This window comes from Tympanuchus pallidicinctus, unplaced genomic scaffold (assembly GCF_026119805.1).
Source record: "Tympanuchus pallidicinctus isolate F22 unplaced genomic scaffold, pur_lepc_1.0 scaffold22, whole genome shotgun sequence".
NCBI classification, from domain to species: domain Eukaryota; kingdom Metazoa; phylum Chordata; class Aves; order Galliformes; family Phasianidae; genus Tympanuchus; species Tympanuchus pallidicinctus.
The window spans coordinates 19,622,875-19,635,455 of record NW_026294739.1 but is presented as its reverse complement, the minus strand read 5'-3'; the positions used below and the strand labels follow the sequence as shown (position 1 = coordinate 19,635,455).

The following is a 12,581-nucleotide window of genomic DNA, read 5'->3' as shown; positions in this document are numbered from 1 at the left end:
CTGACTCTGTAAAATGAGCTAGAAGGAAATCAGGGCAAGGAGGTGTCATGCTTTAGCTATTAGCTGTGTTTACCAGGTATGAAGAAATGAGTACACCATGGTGGCTGTGGGATGGCTCTCTAGTTTTTGCTTTCTTTTTTGAAAAGCATAATAAGAGAAAAGAACTTTTCCAGCAACTGCCAACATTTTTCTACTTGCAAATTGACATTTTATGACAAAATAAGGAGAAATAATCCATTTTATTCTAAACAGCAGCTACACACATGGCCACTTCAGAGCAGCTGTCATTCATCCTGCAATCTCCATGGGTCAGTGTATGGTGTTTGCATTGCCTGGGGTCTCTTTCTGCAAGTAGGCTGATTGCATCCGTAAAGCTTCTTGTGTTCAAGTGCAGGAGTCTGTGAGCACGGGTCTGATTACAGCACATATGGAGTGGAGCTGTTAGAAAGCTGTTTTCTGGAGTAAAGAGCAAGGAGCTGCATGCCTGGCAGCAGCTCCTGGACATGAGGTGCTCTGTCCCTGGATTGTTGCAGGGTATAATCTGCATTTTGCAAGTGCAGTGTCAGAACCAAAGCAGGAGCAGGAGGTGGGTAGGCGTGTGCTGTGTCTGCGTGCAGGCTGGGGGTGTGCAGCTGTGCTACATGGCAGCACTATCTAGTACAAATAAAGTTCCCTTCCCTTCCACTGAGACTTTAGGAAGATATATGCCTTTAGTGGCATGTAACTCCCTGCGTACAGCTCCTTGCCTTTTCTATTTTCTCCTCTGAGGAGAGGGGATTCCTCACTGCAGAAGGAACTTCAGGATTTGTGGATGCGACAGAGAGGATCTGTCTCCATTGTACTTGCTGCCATTTAATCCAAATCATTTAACACTCAGGAAATAATCAAATATTTCTTGTTCCACTACTTTGAATGTAATGGCTGTGAGGACCTACTGCTAATTTTAGGGTAGAAGGAGTTAGGACTTTTGTCTGCGTTCTTCACATGGCTTCTGTTACCATTGCTCTTGTTAGAGGAAATACAGAGAAATTATGTTGGTTGCTCCAAAAGTAATGCCTTTTATTTGTTACCACGGAAACTACAGCAGATACAAAGAGCACAATTACACTGTTTAATAGAGCAAATTCTCAGCTACAAAGCACCTTTTTTCGACATAGTCAGCACCATGATGAGCTGATTGAGATGCTTCTCATTGCACGATGTGACAGCTGTGCACGGCCATCTGGATCATTTTGCCACTGCTGAAACACAACGTCCACTGCCTCAGTTTGCTCACATTCACCATTTGGCCCCATAAATGTTCAACAAACATCGATGAATGTCAGTGAGTGCCATACTCTGAGTGGAACATACCATCACCATCTGCTTCTGACATCATGAGCCAACATAATAAAATAGGAGGCATTACTTTCAGGGCAACCCTCATACGTTGGCTGATACAGTAAATATGATGTCTGATGTAAAAATTCGTGCTGAGGGGCTCAAGGTAAGCACTGAGTAGAAAAAAAATATTATTTTGGAGAATATTGCTGTGAGTCCAGTGTTCCTGGATCCATCAGCTGCTGTCATTTGTAGACCCACATCAAGATGCTCTTTCCACTGGACGTTTGGAAACGCAGCCATGTGATCATAAGGGGATATTTTTGTTAGTGTCTTTGCCTTTCTCTCTGCTTCCTAGACATTGACGAGTGTGCAGAAGGGAGAGCCAGGTGTGCTCATGGCTGTGTGAACACGCTGGGATCCTTCACCTGTGCCTGTAATCCTGGCTTCGAGCTGGGGGCTGATGGGAAGCAGTGCTACCGTAAGTGACAGCTTTACAGCTCTGCCTTTCAGGTTGCCTTATCTGCCAACTGCTATGCTTCATTTTTAATTCAGTTGGATTAACACTCCCAGCAAAATAAGTATATGCAAAAACTCAAGCTTAATGTTATTTTCTTCATCTTCTGCTATTGCCATTTTTGCAGGTTGATACCTTCTTAAGCCTCTGTTCACCGACCTTAATTACTGCATTTCAAAGAGCAAATCTCCCTGTTGGTTTATCTTCAGAGCCTGGTGAATTCTATTCCAGCAACACCAAAATATTGCTGTTCTGTGAAATGTATTCATTTCTGCCCTCCCTCTCCCCATTTTCTTACATGCCTAGTCTGATGCGGAAGAAAACCAACATGACATTCTGCTCCTGTCTTCATCTGCATAGGTTTACTCATGTTTCTGCAGAGATTACTGACACTGTTAAGTAGATGCTTAAAAAGGGGAAACAAAACAAGATTTAGAATGGAAAAAAAAATACATTGGAACAGCTAAAATTTCCCAAGCTAAAGTAAATGAGCCCTGTTTATTTCCCTATGCGCACAGCAGGGTTTCCTAAGCTGCAGTGCCGTCCTTGAGCGGGGGATTGGCTTGTTGGGAGGCGATCCCTGCACTGTCCTTAAGGGTAAGATTAGGTTAATAAAAGAGATGGTGTGGGAGAGTTGGCGTTATTATGGACATAACGTAAGCTCACTGAAATGCAGACAAAAGCATGACCTGTTTTAGCAGAGCTGGGCAGTGATCATTCAGTCCAATATTACAGTGCAGGAACTTTCAGCAGGATTTCTTTAGGAAAATACGTGGTGTGCCAGAGAGTAAATGTGTACTTCAAGAATCTGCGTGTAAGAAATATTTAATAAGGATGAAAATCGCTTTGAAACTATCAATGTACATGGAAAGCAATATAATAATGTATAATATATCATATTTTTACCTCAGTGTTCAGCAGGTCTCTGTGAATGGGGATTCTCTGTGCCTTATGCACAAAGCTATGGAGCAAGCAATATCAACACAAACATTCTGCATATTTTTGTGATCAGGATTATCACAGTGTTTGAGCAATTCACAGTCTTTGTTTATTCTCTCATTTCCCCAGCAGCACAGGGAAATCCGTGTTTTACTAATGAACAACTAAGACAAAGTAAATGGCAAAGATAATGCATAAGGGCTGGGTTTGTAAATCCCAACTTAGCATACTGGACAGCAGCCTAGATTTCTTTTCCCTGATGCAAACAATCACACAGTGGATTAGATGTAGCCTTCCATATATCTTCCTCAAATTGATGTCCTCTTCCAGGTAAGCTGAAAGGAAAAATGGAGTAGGATCAGTGCCACCAATGGAGATGTATCTATGAGGTGCAAAAGAGGGGAAATGCCATCCATCTGTGCCAGCTCTGCCACATGCTGCTCTGAGCAACATTTCTGGCTGTACAATGGCCCCTCAGGGGCGTTGTTTCTTAGCCCCCCTGCACAGCACGGAAAATTCCTCTCTGGATTGCCCTCTAAGGCAGCAATAGGGTTAATTGAAGAGAATTAGGCTTTATAATCGAGCTTCTTCCTAAAGAAATCATTTCATGAAGTAGCTGGATAGGAAAGAGATGGATAGATGTTCCTCTTCCCATATGAAGGTTTCCACTGAACCTGACCAAAATGTCTGTGCCCAGACAAGTGTGGGAGAGTGGGGAGATCTGTCAGGGTGAAGGGGACTGGTGTCAGCATCGTGTTGTCTCCCCATTGAAGGGTCAAAGCCTGTAGGTTGTTGGCTAGATATCGGAACTCTGTGATGAAAACATACAGAATTTATGCTTGGAAATCAACTAAAAGCAGCTTTTTGGAAAGCACAGGCACGCTTGGTAGAGCTGACTCACTTGGTCTATTCAAATGCTTCCATTCCTCTGGGACAAGGGCAGAGCGTGCTGCCTATCCTCATAGTTCAGTGGCTCAGGGCTGTGCTGTTTCTGCATGTAGGTGTGAGCTGGCTTTCTCTTCCTTGCCAGCATTTTGCTTGTTCATGGGTGCTTTCATATGCAGCACTCATTCTCCAGTGCCTCTCCACTTGTGCTCATTTTTACCATCCCTTTGATTTGTTTCTCTGCAAGGCATTGAAATGGAGATAGTGGACAGCTGCCAGAAGGACAACGGTGGGTGCTCCCACGGCTGCGAGCACACGGCAACAGGGCCACGCTGCTCCTGCCACGATGGCTACGTGCTCAGCTCAGATGGCAAGGCATGCACAGGTAACCCAGGGTACAATTCATGCTGTCAAGACCACGTCTGCATGCAGCCCAAGCAACACATTGCTGAGGCTTTGTTTTGTTTTCCTTCCCTCTCTAGCCAGTTTGGGATGGGAGCATTACGACTGCATTAGGTTACAGCTGCATTAAGTTAGCTGTTTTTCAGCAGTGCTGCACGTGCAGACTCTGCTTTGTGCTGTGGAAGTTATTCTGTTTCCGTGCTTAGTGGTGAGCTGTGTGAAGTGTCACTTAGGAAGTGGAAGCCATAGAATTACAGTTGTTTTTGCTTCAAAAAGAGCTTAAAAATTCCTTCATGTTTTATATATTTTTATGACAGGATTGTTTTTCTTTACAGCTTTTGCTATGCTATCTTGTTCTATTATCGCTATGCCATTAAAATTTTAAGGAATAGACAAGAAGAGAGAGGAAAAAAAGGAGCAGGCATTGTGGAAAAGAACAGTTAGATGGAAAGAGAGAGGCAAGGAGTGGGAGCTCTGGGGACAGCATGGACAAAGGTCCTCAAAGGAGAAAAGAGCAAGGAGGGTGGATGGGCAGGGAGGAGGAAAGCACAGCTCTGTAAGGGTGGCTGGTGCTGGGGCACAAAAACTGAGAATATAAAGGAAGGAGAGAGGAAGGCAGACATGGATCCTGAGCCAATGAGTTGGGCTGAGAAGGTTCCTTCAGCCACATTCCTGTGCTGAGGAGGAGGCAGTGACTTGCTAATGGAGATGTCAATGTGAGAACTGCCCTGCTGGCCACAGCCAGGGAGAGGGAGCAGAGGTCAAGGGCTTGGCAAGGCCAAGGTAGTGCAAAGCTGCTCTTAACAGCAAAAATTTCCTTCTTTTGGAGGCACATTTTGCATTCCTGCACAGACAGTGGGCTGCTAATAGACCCCAGAGCAAGGTGTCATCTGACAAAGTGCAGAGAAGCTCAGCTTGTGACATTTCTGGAAAACACTCCATGTCCAAATAACCTACATTAATAATTTTTGTGCTGACCTCTTCACCTCGACTGATTAATTACATTTTCCTTCTCCTCTTTCTCCTGCCCGTGCTTCCTAATAACGTTGGTGCTCTCTCCAAGGTTAATTGAGACACAGACCTTTCCCATCTGCGGCTCTTCGCCTGGGTAACGTTCAGAAATGTTTTGCAAACTCAGCATTGACAAGATGGCCTTCAATGGCCACTGAGCAGGGCAGCAGGCTGGGAGGGGGAGATCTGCCAGGAGCCTGCAGTCAGAAGATAGCAGCTCGATTCTTGAATCTTTGAGCTGGAGGTGTGCACTTGCAGCCCTTAAGGCCAATGTGTCCTGGGCTGCATCAGCAGAGGTTTGGCAGCAGGGAGAGGGTTCTGCCCTCGTGAGATGCCAGCAGCAGTAGTGCATTCAGGCCTGGGGATGCCAGTGTGAGAATGACATTGATGACAATGACAAAGAGGTTTTGGAGCAGGTCCACAGAAGGGCCACAGAGATGCTTACAGGGGTGGAGCTTCTCTCTTCAGAAGTAAGATTGAGGGAGCTGGGCTTATTCAACCTGGAGAAGGGAAGGCTCCAGGGATACCTCGTAACTGCCTTCTAGTACTTAAAGGGAGCTAATAAATGAGAAGGAGATCAGCATTTTAAGTAGTCTGATAGTGACAGGACAGGGGGGAATGGTTTTAAACTGAAAGAGGGAGATTTAGTTTAGAAATTTAGGAGGAGATTCTTAATGCAGAGGGCAGTGAGGCCCTGGCACTGCTGCCCAGAGCTGTGGATGCCCCATCCCTGGAGGTGCCCAAAGCCTGGGCAGCCTGAGCTGGTGGTGGCAGCCAGCCCATGGCAGGGGTGGAGCTGAGTGGGCTTTAAGGTCACTCCCAGCCTAACCATGCTGTGATTCTATCATTCTAAGATCTAACCACAGGTGCATCTGTGCCCAGGGTACCAGTTATAGATATGTACCACATCTATGTATAGCAGAAAGCTGTCAGTTCTCAAGAGGCTACATTTGCACTTTGCAGGCTGGCCCCCCAGCAGCTGCGCTGTTAGGCTAGAGCTCTGTTAAAAGCAAACTGCCTTGCAATAGCTGCTTGCTATGTGTGTGCATTGCATTCTGATGCTGGGGTGAGAGTTCAGCCCAGGGCTGACTGAGCTGCCCCATCCTTGCAGACCTGGATGAATGCGAGACCGGCGAGTCGTGCTGCTCCCAGTTCTGCATCAACTACGTGGGCAGCTATGAGTGCAGCTGTAGAGCAGGCTTCCAGCCCAGTGCTGACGGCTGTGGCTGCGATGGTGAGTGCCCTGCACTGATCCCACCCAGCTCAGCATGGTTTAAAAATGAAATTTCCACTTTGTAATGTTGGAATACAGTAAGCCAACATCCAGTAAGGACAGATGGGCCACGGGAGATGAATCAGGGACCTTTCCCCCTCTCTGTGCATGCTGTATGTGGATGTGTTTTAAAGACTACTTCTGCAAAAGGAGAGCCCTCAGAATAGCCAAAGGATCAACAGAGCTTAACAGCTTAAAGCAGCTGTTTTCACTTGAGGCAAAAACATAGGTGGAATGATCTCTTCCATGCTGAGCTGAAATGTTTTAATACCTTCAATAGCCCCAAAGTACTAAGAAAATTTGGTTTCCTTATGTTCAGAATAGCTCTGGCCCTGTACAGAGAGCACTTTCCCAACAGAGGCACTAACCAGCCTTTATGCCTGTTTATTAGATGTGGATGAATGTCGTCTTGAGAATGGCAACTGCGACCACGTCTGCATTAATTCCCTGGGGTCGTATGAATGTGCCTGCAAGGAAGGGTTCCGGCTGGGCGCTGACCGGCGCACCTGCATCGGTGAGTTCCTGTTGCATCCTGAAGTGTTGGTCAGTATTTCTCAACTGTGAACTCAGAACTGGGATGTTCACAGGTCCTGGGATTTTGGGAGCCCAACTGGAGAGCTCTCAGATGTGTCCACGGCATCTCTGAGGTGTCCAGGTTCTGCTGTGGTGGAGTCAGTGGCATGATTCTGGATTTCTGCCAAAGCAACCAGATCAGCAACCTAATTTTATAACCTATATTAGCAGCTGCTAAATTTTAGGCAAGTTTTGATTTAACCAACTGAAAGAAAGCCAGCTGATTTCCTATCACGGTAAGACTTCAGTTGTAGTTTTTGGAAATGGGCAGCCAGACTTGCTCTGTCTTTGTCATCTCCCAGATGAGTGAGAGTAATGACCTTCACTCACTATCAGCAATCATGAACTTCAGGTGGAGAAAATCAAACTCCCATTGAAAATATGGCACAGTAACAGGGATGGTCTCATCTGAGGCCCAGGGTTCAATTACAGAAAAAAGAGAAGTATTTTTGTTTCTCCTTGTCTCTTACCTTGGGCATCAAAAACGGTTCATATCCATAAACCAGAAAACGAATCGGCTGCAACATGATGTACCAAAGCATAGCTGGGAAGTCACCGAGCACCAAAGCACAAATGCAAGATGGGTGCTGGGGAGAAAGTCTGGGGATGCCATCCTAACCTTGTATGCATTGTGTGTCAGTGTTAGGAGGGGACTCAGCAGTGTCGGGCTTCGCAGGGGCTCCGGGGCTGCAGTTCAGAGGTGCCCCCCAGCTCCTGCACTACGTGCTCGGGGCCCTGCGTGAGGATGAGGATCAGCGAGGGGAGCTGACGCTGGTGCACAGAGCTGGTGAGTGCATGTTCTTATTTGTGAATTAAAAAGACGCACATAACTTCCCTCTGGAGGTTCAGATGCTTTGGTGGTGGCTGGGGCACGTCCTCAGGGAGGTAACTACATAGAGATGAGGCAGCAGAGCCCACGAATGCACATAGCCGTAGGAGTGGGTGCAGAACACTATGTCTGTGCTGCTTCCAGCTTTGCACCCTCTGCACTCTACACAGCATCAGTTTCTCCCCAGGAAATGGAAACTGCACCATGGAAGGGCTCAAACCCAACTCTCAACCTTTTGATGAGTGCTGATGGCTCATTCATGCTTGTTACATATGCCCTATGATTTTGGTATTAGCTCTAATTACTCATCTGAGGGCTGTGCCCTACAGGCAATGAATCAGGAATCAGTCTCAGCTATGATCAACACAACCATTTAGGCCTCCGAGATCACATAGCATCCAGGTATACTCAACAATACTGATAATCAATTAGGAAACTGGTAAATGAGATAACCATGGGCAAACCTCAACCAAATATTTATTAACAAGTTTTTGTATGTTTTATCTATGTTTAGCCACACAAGCATGGGGATTTTTAGTCATAGTGAGCACCTGCTCTTTTTCTAAAGCTGAGGATTTACAGCATGTGATGGTTTGTAGGAAAAGGTGAGGAAGGAAAGAAACTCATGTCTCAGTAAGTTGTTTTACTTCTCAAATATCCCTGTATTTTTGTGCTGGAATCTATATTATTAAAAAAAAATGCTTTAAATGATTAAATGGAGCAAATAATTAATGATTTTCTATAAGCTAAATGACTTTCTAATGTAGAAGCGTGAAGTTTATGGTGGTAATTTGTATTCTTCTTCTGAAGTATGCATTTTCAGCTTGTTCCAAGTGGGAGCACTGAGATTCTCAATGCCTCTGCAAACCTGGGCGTTTGCTCAGCTTTAGAAGGAGGAACAGTCGGGTGCTGAGACTTTAAGGAAATCTGGCCCCACACAGAAAATTGCTGGTGAAAAGCAACCAGTCTGCTGACTTGCTGCAAGCTGAAGTAATCTGCCTGCTTGCTCTCAGATGTTTTCTAAAATCCCCTTCTAAAAAGGCTCCAGCCACATTTGTAAAGCCTGCAAAGCAATAGTCTGACCACATGGATAAGATCTTCTTGTCACCAATGCATTTTAGCTAAGAGGAACCCTTATTTTTCTCTTCCTTTGTCAACAGAGCCCACAAAGAAGAGTGTGTGCCTGTGTGTGTTCATAACTGGGCAGAGAAGGAGGGCAGGATGGGGAGGCACAAATGCATTTTTGTATTTCTTAGTTTTTCTGCCTGGAATTACCCTTGCTAGAACAAAAAGGAAACAAAGAAGTGATAAATGTGTATTATCCTTTGTCTTCCTAGAATAACTCAAACTATGCTGTTAAAAATATTGCTTGTCTGTGCTTTACAGCACAGAATGCACCTACTGAAATCACAGAACAAGGTGAGCCTCACAAGGAGAAAAGGTTCTCTCCTAGTAAATATTTTTTGTTGTACGCAATTATTTTTAGCATTAGCACAATCTCAATTTTTCTGAAAGCTATTTGCTCTTAAAAAGTACTTTTAAATGCTCTTTGATGGGGAATCACAGTATTTAAGGGCATGAATTCCAGCTGCAGACCCAGTTTTCCTTTTATTCAGATTAAAATTTGAAGCGGAAAATTTGGGAATGTCCACTTGGGAGTACATTTTGGCACAGCTTGGTGATATTTGCAGTGCTTCCAGCATGAACGCTAATGACTTGAATAGGCTTTTTTTTCTGATTGTCAATGTCATGCACGTTCCCTTTTGTACTTGTGCATCTGGAAGGACAGCTAAGAGCCTCCAGAAGTGTTTTGTCTGATGCTCACTGAGCCTTCTGCATTTTTTTCCTTTCAGTTTGCCTTGATAATACTTTTGGCAATGACTGCAGCTTGAGCTGTGAGGATTGTATGAATGGAGGCAGATGTAACAGTGAGAGCAGTGGCTGTGTTTGCTCACCTGGGTGGACCGGCATTACCTGCAACGAAAGTGAGTACAGTGCACTGAACTCGTTTGAAAGGCAGCGACTTTGTCCTGGAGCTGTGGCACTGAAGATAGGGAGGAAACAGGAATAAACTGCTGTACTTTTAATCCAAGAAGCTCTTCAAGGAGCGCAGCTTTTTCACTTCCAGATCAACATTTTATTACAGTATGACACGTTAGGTGTAAATTGTGTGGATGCTACAACAAATGACACAAACCTTCAGACAGCGAGGTCTCTGCCATCCCATGCAGTGCAGCGCCCCATACGAAATGCTCACTTTGGGACCGTTCCTATTCACTTTGCTGCAAGAGGTGCCAGGTGCTGCAGTGTGCTTGCAATGCTCCACTCCTCAGCTCACCCAGCTGAGTTTCAGAGGGCTGTCCTGGCGGGTGGTGTGACTGTCTGGGTGGGCAAATGTGCTAAACTTGGGTTTTCCATTATAGAATCTCAAGACATTGCCTTTTTTTTTTTTTTTTTAATTGTATTGGTAACACTGAGCTGTTTGTTTCTTTTAATCATCCTTTTTATTATTAACATAGTTTTCTGGCGCTGGTTAATTTTTAGCATTGCACATTGTATGTTTCAGAGTTTTCTTCTTATTCTTGGTAGAACATCTTTCTGTTTCAGAAGTATGCATGCGAACCAACTGGAAAGACAACGTTACTTTGCATCAATAGGCAGTGGTCCTCAGGTTAATCATCTTGTTTGTTTAGAAGGCATCATCACAGAGACAGAAATGATTGCAAATGATTGAAATCATCAGTCTGCCCTTGGTTACTTCTGGAGACCAATCCAGATTTGGTTTGTAAACACCAAGGGGAGCTGAAGGAATAGGAATGAAGAGAATTGAAATGATGATTTCTACCTACGACTACTCAGGCTACTATGTTAGGATGATTTTACTGACATTCATGGTGCTGTAGAGGTTCTAGAGAGATTACAAAAATTTCAGGACAGGAAATTCTTCAGTTCACTTCATAAATAATAATAACATTTTTGCTCTATATTTACACTGGATATCCATGCATGTGATGTTTTGGAATTTAATTTTGGCATTTAGAGAATGCAGACTAATGGAACTGTATTAAGCCATACCTGCAGTTCAACGAAGCAAGCACTGACAAGAATAAATACGACATCTAATCTGTATGAAGTAACCAAATGTGATGGCTTTCATTCTTTTTTCTTTCTTTCTCAAATGAAAAAAAAAGAATGGCGTAGTTCATGGGCTTAGGGTAAGCTAAGGAGCTGAGAAATCTGGAACTGTATTTCTATAATAATACACCATAGAAACCAAATGAAAATGGATGTGAAATGTCAAGTTTCTTAATGTACATTGATAAAATGTCAGTTAAGTCAAATGACTCCAGCAACTGCAGTTACTCAACTGGCTGAAGGTGCAAACAGGAGCAGTGCTCTATTTCACCACTATTTTTTTTAATTTTTTTTATTTTTTGCACCGGCGTAATCAGAGCAATAAGAAGGAGTGCCATGCTGTTGTGGACCCACTTCTGTATTATGGGCAGCTGTGGAATTTTGGAGAATGTATAATTAAAAACACAGCATTTTCGTAATGGTTATTGGTGGATGGGAGGTGTTCAAAACATGCATTTCCAACTGTATAAAACTGTGCTGTATTTTCAAGCTTGGTACTTCCTAGGCAGTTGTTCTGAGCCATTGTGTGAAGCATACATAGGGGAGAGTATGGGTACCACACAATGGGTACTCTTCACTTGAGTTAATTTGGTTGTTTCAGACATCGCTTTAGAACCGTCTAGTAAACATTAGGGGAATGTTTTTGCCCTATATAGAAAGACTATGACATTGCTCAGAGACTGCTTGACTACAGGGATTATTTTCTTCCCAGTTCTGATGCCTGCCTTCTCATTTTGCTCCATGTGGAGCACAGGGGCGGGATGTCGGGGCCCATTCACTCTTTCTGCTCTCCCTGCAGCCTGCTCCCAGGGCACGTACGGTGACGGTTGTGCCAGTACCTGCAAGTGCCAGAACGGAGGCTCCTGCGACCCCATCACAGGGCTGTGTCGCTGCCCACCAGGAGTCCAGGGGCCATTTTGTGAAGATGGTATGAGCTCCCTCATCCTGCCAGGTGTAGCGTGAGCCTGAGGCTTTGCCATCTCCCTTCGTTTCTCCCTGTCTGTCATATGGCGTGTGGTACATCTTGGCCACGTGAGAGTAGTTTCCATTTTGTGGGACACAGTGCAGCCCTGTGGAGTGCCTCGAGTGATGTTTGTTTAAATAAAGGCAAGAAAATGGATGAGGGAAAGCAAGGGCTTTGCTCCAGTGGCCTGTGTAGAGGCTCCTCCTGAGGTCATCAATATTGTATTTTCTATAGCACCCTTTAAAAGAGAGCTGACCTGGTGTTCATTTAAATCCTTAACAACTGATGCATTGCCTGCATTTATTCACTCTAAAGGTTGTCCCAAGGGATTTTTTGGGAAGAACTGCAACAAACCATGCAACTGTGCCAACAGCGGCCACTGCCACCGGCTGTATGGAGCCTGCTTGTGTGACCCTGGGCTGTACGGACGCTTCTGCCACCTCAGTAAGTCCTAGCAGCCTTCCTGATCAGTTTATGTAATGTGTGCACAGCATAGCAGACTTACTAAGATTCCACATGTGTCCAAAATGAGCAAGACTTTGGGATAGGGCTTGCTGGGTGGTGTTAATAGGAGAGCTCACACTGGGGATGTTCGTAGTCCATGAGCTCTGCAATTAGAGAGGAACAGAAAATGGAAGACTTCTCAGATACTCTGTGAGGCCCCAGAAACTCCATTTGCCTTCTTCTGCAGCAATTAATCCTTGCTGTAAGAGCTGAGGTTTGTTAATGTGTA

General features: G+C 44.7%; 1 protein-coding gene across 7 annotated transcripts in view; it reads left to right on the top strand.

The window, feature by feature from the left end:
• Positions 1-12,581, top strand: part of LOC128082672 (multiple epidermal growth factor-like domains protein 6) — a 160,061-nt gene that overhangs the window by 115,758 nt on the left and 31,722 nt on the right. For 6 of the 7 annotated variants that reach the window (XR_008207775.1, XM_052687083.1, XM_052687084.1 and 3 more), the window contains 8 exons: positions 1,679-1,801; positions 3,909-4,046; positions 6,186-6,308; positions 6,739-6,861; positions 7,561-7,707; positions 9,603-9,734; positions 11,684-11,812; positions 12,164-12,292. Coding sequence is in view for 6 of the 7 variants with exons in the window: in XM_052687083.1 (XP_052543043.1) it covers positions 1,679-1,801; positions 3,909-4,046; positions 6,186-6,308; positions 6,739-6,861; positions 7,561-7,707; positions 9,603-9,734; positions 11,684-11,812; positions 12,164-12,292 (1,044 nt within the window). In the remaining variant the exon portion in view is untranslated. The remainder of the gene's footprint in view (positions 1-1,678; positions 1,802-3,908; positions 4,047-6,185; positions 6,309-6,738; positions 6,862-7,560; positions 7,708-9,602; positions 9,735-11,683; positions 11,813-12,163; positions 12,293-12,581) is intronic. The other variant, XM_052687082.1, reaches the window with a different exon arrangement.